The sequence below is a fragment of the Bidens hawaiensis genome, unplaced genomic scaffold (assembly GCF_021521415.1).
Source record: "Bidens hawaiensis isolate Kalapana, Puna unplaced genomic scaffold, B.hawaiensis_p1.1 tig00010855_1, whole genome shotgun sequence".
Taxonomy (NCBI): domain Eukaryota; kingdom Viridiplantae; phylum Streptophyta; class Magnoliopsida; order Asterales; family Asteraceae; genus Bidens; species Bidens hawaiensis.
Genome location: NW_027491838.1, coordinates 682,096 through 685,533, shown reverse-complemented (window position 1 = coordinate 685,533; position 3,438 = coordinate 682,096). Strand labels below are relative to the sequence as shown.

The window sequence follows — 3,438 nt, the reverse complement described above, 5'->3', positions numbered from 1 at the left end:
GCGGTATCGACTACATAGCTCACTAGTGCGAATTTACCTGTTTGCGCTCGTGATATTAAAGGACCATTCATGTAACAATCAAAACCTCGAAAAGAGACCACAGTGGGGCGGCATTCATTCATCCATTCACGTGACATCGCGTCCCAGTCAGAATCAGATAACCTCCGTCCGTCCGTCGTATTTCTTCAAATAATTTCTCATATTCCGATCACCGGAATCTTTTTCTGGTGATCGGCCATGAATTCACCGGAGCGAAGAATAAACGAGACTAGCAAAAAAGCCTCCGTCCTTTACTTATTACTCCGATGCGGCTTTGCTCTTCTAATCCCTCTACTTTTCTTCTTCCTAATTGCGTTCACCGTTGTGATTTTGGCCTTGATAATTACCAACATCTCCATTTCCTATCCCATTTCTGTCCCATGCCACTGCAAAATTCTCTCCACCAGTAAGTTGTTTTGCAGCTTTTGCTTTTCGTTATGAGGTCAGTTTGTGTGATTCGAATACAGATGATAGTGCAATTAGTTGATTAGGTTACCTGATTCGGTTGCAGTTTTCTAGGGTTTAATGCGGTTATGAGTTGAATTTGTGTGATTTGAATATAGATGAAGGTGTATGATAGTGCAATTAGTTACAGTTTTCTAGGTTTTAATGTGCTTATGAGTTGAAGTTGTGTAATTTGAATATGGATGATGACGGTGCAATTAGTCGATTAGATGACGTATTTTCAGTCACTGGTTCCTTGGTTTTGATGTGAGTTGAATTTCTGTAATTTGATTATAGATGAAGGTATACGATTTTGCAATTAGTCAATTAGATTACCTAATTTTGTTACAATGTACCAGGTTTAAATTTGTGTAATTTGAATATAGATGAAGGTATATGACGGTGTAGTTAATAGATTAGATGACCTAATTTCAGTTTTCTAGGTTTTGTGTAATTTAGTGGATTTGCTGCAGATGTAGATCTTAGGTCAGCAAAAGTGTGTGAACTTGGATTGCTTAATTATAAAGCAAAGCATGTATTTTATCCATCTGAGAAGAAGAAGTTCAGATGTCGCCATGATTATTATTGGGCTTCTGTTTTTGAGGTATATATACTTCAAGCTCTTATTAAGAACAATGGAGTTAACATTCTGTTAATTTGCAGTTTAGGTATTAGCTAAACTGTTTTGTTAGCATAGATTTTACTCATATCATTATCTTGCTCAGGTAGAATATACAGACCACTCGGGCCATCTTCATACTGCATTTGCAGAAGCACCAAATGAGGCTCTCCCACTTGATTGCAGACCCACTTTTAATGCTGCATGGATGGCGAAAGATAGATTCAAGGTAATCCATGTGACATGGTTTGGTTATTTAATAAACGAATGACCATGACACGACATTTTATTCATTTAGTTAAACAAACAAACGAACATAAACGAACACGAATAAGTTCATTTTCTTAGTGACAAAACTTTTTGTTCACTTTGTGTTCGATCGTTTGTTTGGTTAAAGTTAAATGAACAAACACGAACATGTTCCCTTCGTGTTCTTTTTGTTTGTTTACAAGCTTATTAAATGATTGAAAATTTGAAATTCTAAGTAAAATTGGTAAATATCATCTCACTTTTCTGCTTTCTTGTTAGGTGAATGAAACTTATGACTGCTGGTATACACTCGGCATTTCAAAACTAAACTTATATTATGATGAGTTCTTTAATTGCCAAGCCGACCACCCGTCAATGACTGAGATGCTTAAGCGTTATTTTATCCTGTGAGTCAAATCGATTATTCTCTTATAAGTTACAATACACTATTTTTTATTTGATAATGGGTATAGACTGTGAAATCCTGACACCGCATGACCTAACTAGAATTTCACAGGTTTGGGTTTGGGTTGAAATCGCAAACCCATTTAGTTAAACTGGCCGTGTTCGAGTCAACCCTAGTGGGCTCGCAGGTTGCCCGTTTAATTCATTTGTTTTTTAAACTTTTTTTTAAATGTGTTGTGTAATAAATTAAATTGGTTGGTATCTTATGCCAAAATTTAAAACTAAAAAGGAAGTAGACATATGATCTTATAATTAAAATGTAATTGATTTATAGTCTTATATAAATTTGTAATTTTTTTTGTAAAAATGAAAATTTGAAGTATGGGCATGTCAAAACAGTAAAATTTTAAAAGAACTTCCGGTTCAAATGGGTCATGTTTGGTTTGACCCGGGAATGTGCATGTCGCGTTCGGGTCATATACTTGACGCGATTTTTGGTTTTTTGTCGGATTGGACCCGCTAACCCTTGAACACGACCTGTTTAGAGGTATTCATTTAGATACGGGTCAAAATGGATGAGTCAGGTCGGGTTGACTCACCACCACTTTCTTTTGTTAATTTGATATTTCAATAAGTAATTCACGTGCTCAATATGATTTGAGTACAAACAAACACAGTTTTGTTAGTTTTTCTTCCAATTCTTTTGTAGGTCAGGGGAGATGTTAACGTCTTGGTTTTCTCAAACGGGCCGAGGCCCAAACGTTATGAGTTGGGGAGCGATAGCTGGAGTTGTTACGGGTTTTTTAACCTCTTTGATCGCAGTTGCGTTGGGTAGGATGTTGTATCTACTCAAATCTCACATTGTGAGTATGGGTCGGGTAAGGGATGCGTATTTGATACGTGTGAAACGGATCTGTTTTCTTGTAGCATATTTTTCTTTTGTGAGTTGGTTAGCAGTTCAGTATTGGGGCAAGCTTGGTCTGTTGGACATATTTGGTGCTCATGCATAGATGGTATATATATGGAGCACCTGTTTTGTATTTTATTTATTTAAATGCTAGTTTAAAAAAATGTAAAATAAGACTATAAGAGTACAACGTGGCGCGACACATATAACGAAATAAAGAAGTTTAATGGATTGCAATTAGATAAGTTATGCATACTGGATTGCTAGAAAGTATGTGTTTTCTATTCTTAACCAAAACCTTCACATGGGTGGATCCGGGAGTTTAAGATATGGATGTGCGTACCTAGACCTGCTTATTGTGTTTATGTTTTTGTAATAGGAGTATCAAGTAAAATAAGATTATATTTGGTCAGGGTGTAAGTGAATCTTCTAGGACAGAGGAAATGCTAGTTTATGTCGAGCCAATGGTTGCAATAAGACGTACATTACTTGCAATGGAACAGTACATTACTAGGAGCGACTTTCTTTTGGATGGTTTGATTATATTTTACCTCTAACGGGCCTAACCATGTGTAAATAGAAAGTATAAAGTAGCTTAAAAGTTGAGTGTATTTTTAAACCATAATAATATTAAAGCAACTATTCAAAGGAACAAGACAATAAGTAATATTTTTATCTATGAATAACACTTGTATTTTATTATTATTATTATTATTATTTTTTAAAGGAATTGAAATTGAAATTTGCCAAAGAAGTTAAATTTGAAGAATTGGAT

The 3,438-nt window shown here is 35.2% G+C and overlaps 1 protein-coding gene across 1 annotated transcript; it reads left to right on the top strand.

The window, feature by feature from the left end:
- Nucleotides 1-682: 682 nt before the first annotated feature.
- On the top strand, nt 683-2,839 carry LOC143536665 (uncharacterized). Its single transcript, XM_077030601.1, has 6 exons — nt 683-734; nt 843-875; nt 957-1,087; nt 1,209-1,331; nt 1,631-1,758; nt 2,466-2,839. Exons 1-6 carry the CDS (start codon nt 683-685, stop codon nt 2,764-2,766), a joined length of 768 nt encoding a protein of 255 aa, XP_076886716.1. The 3' UTR covers nt 2,767-2,839.
- Nucleotides 2,840-3,438: the final 599 nt, after the last annotated feature.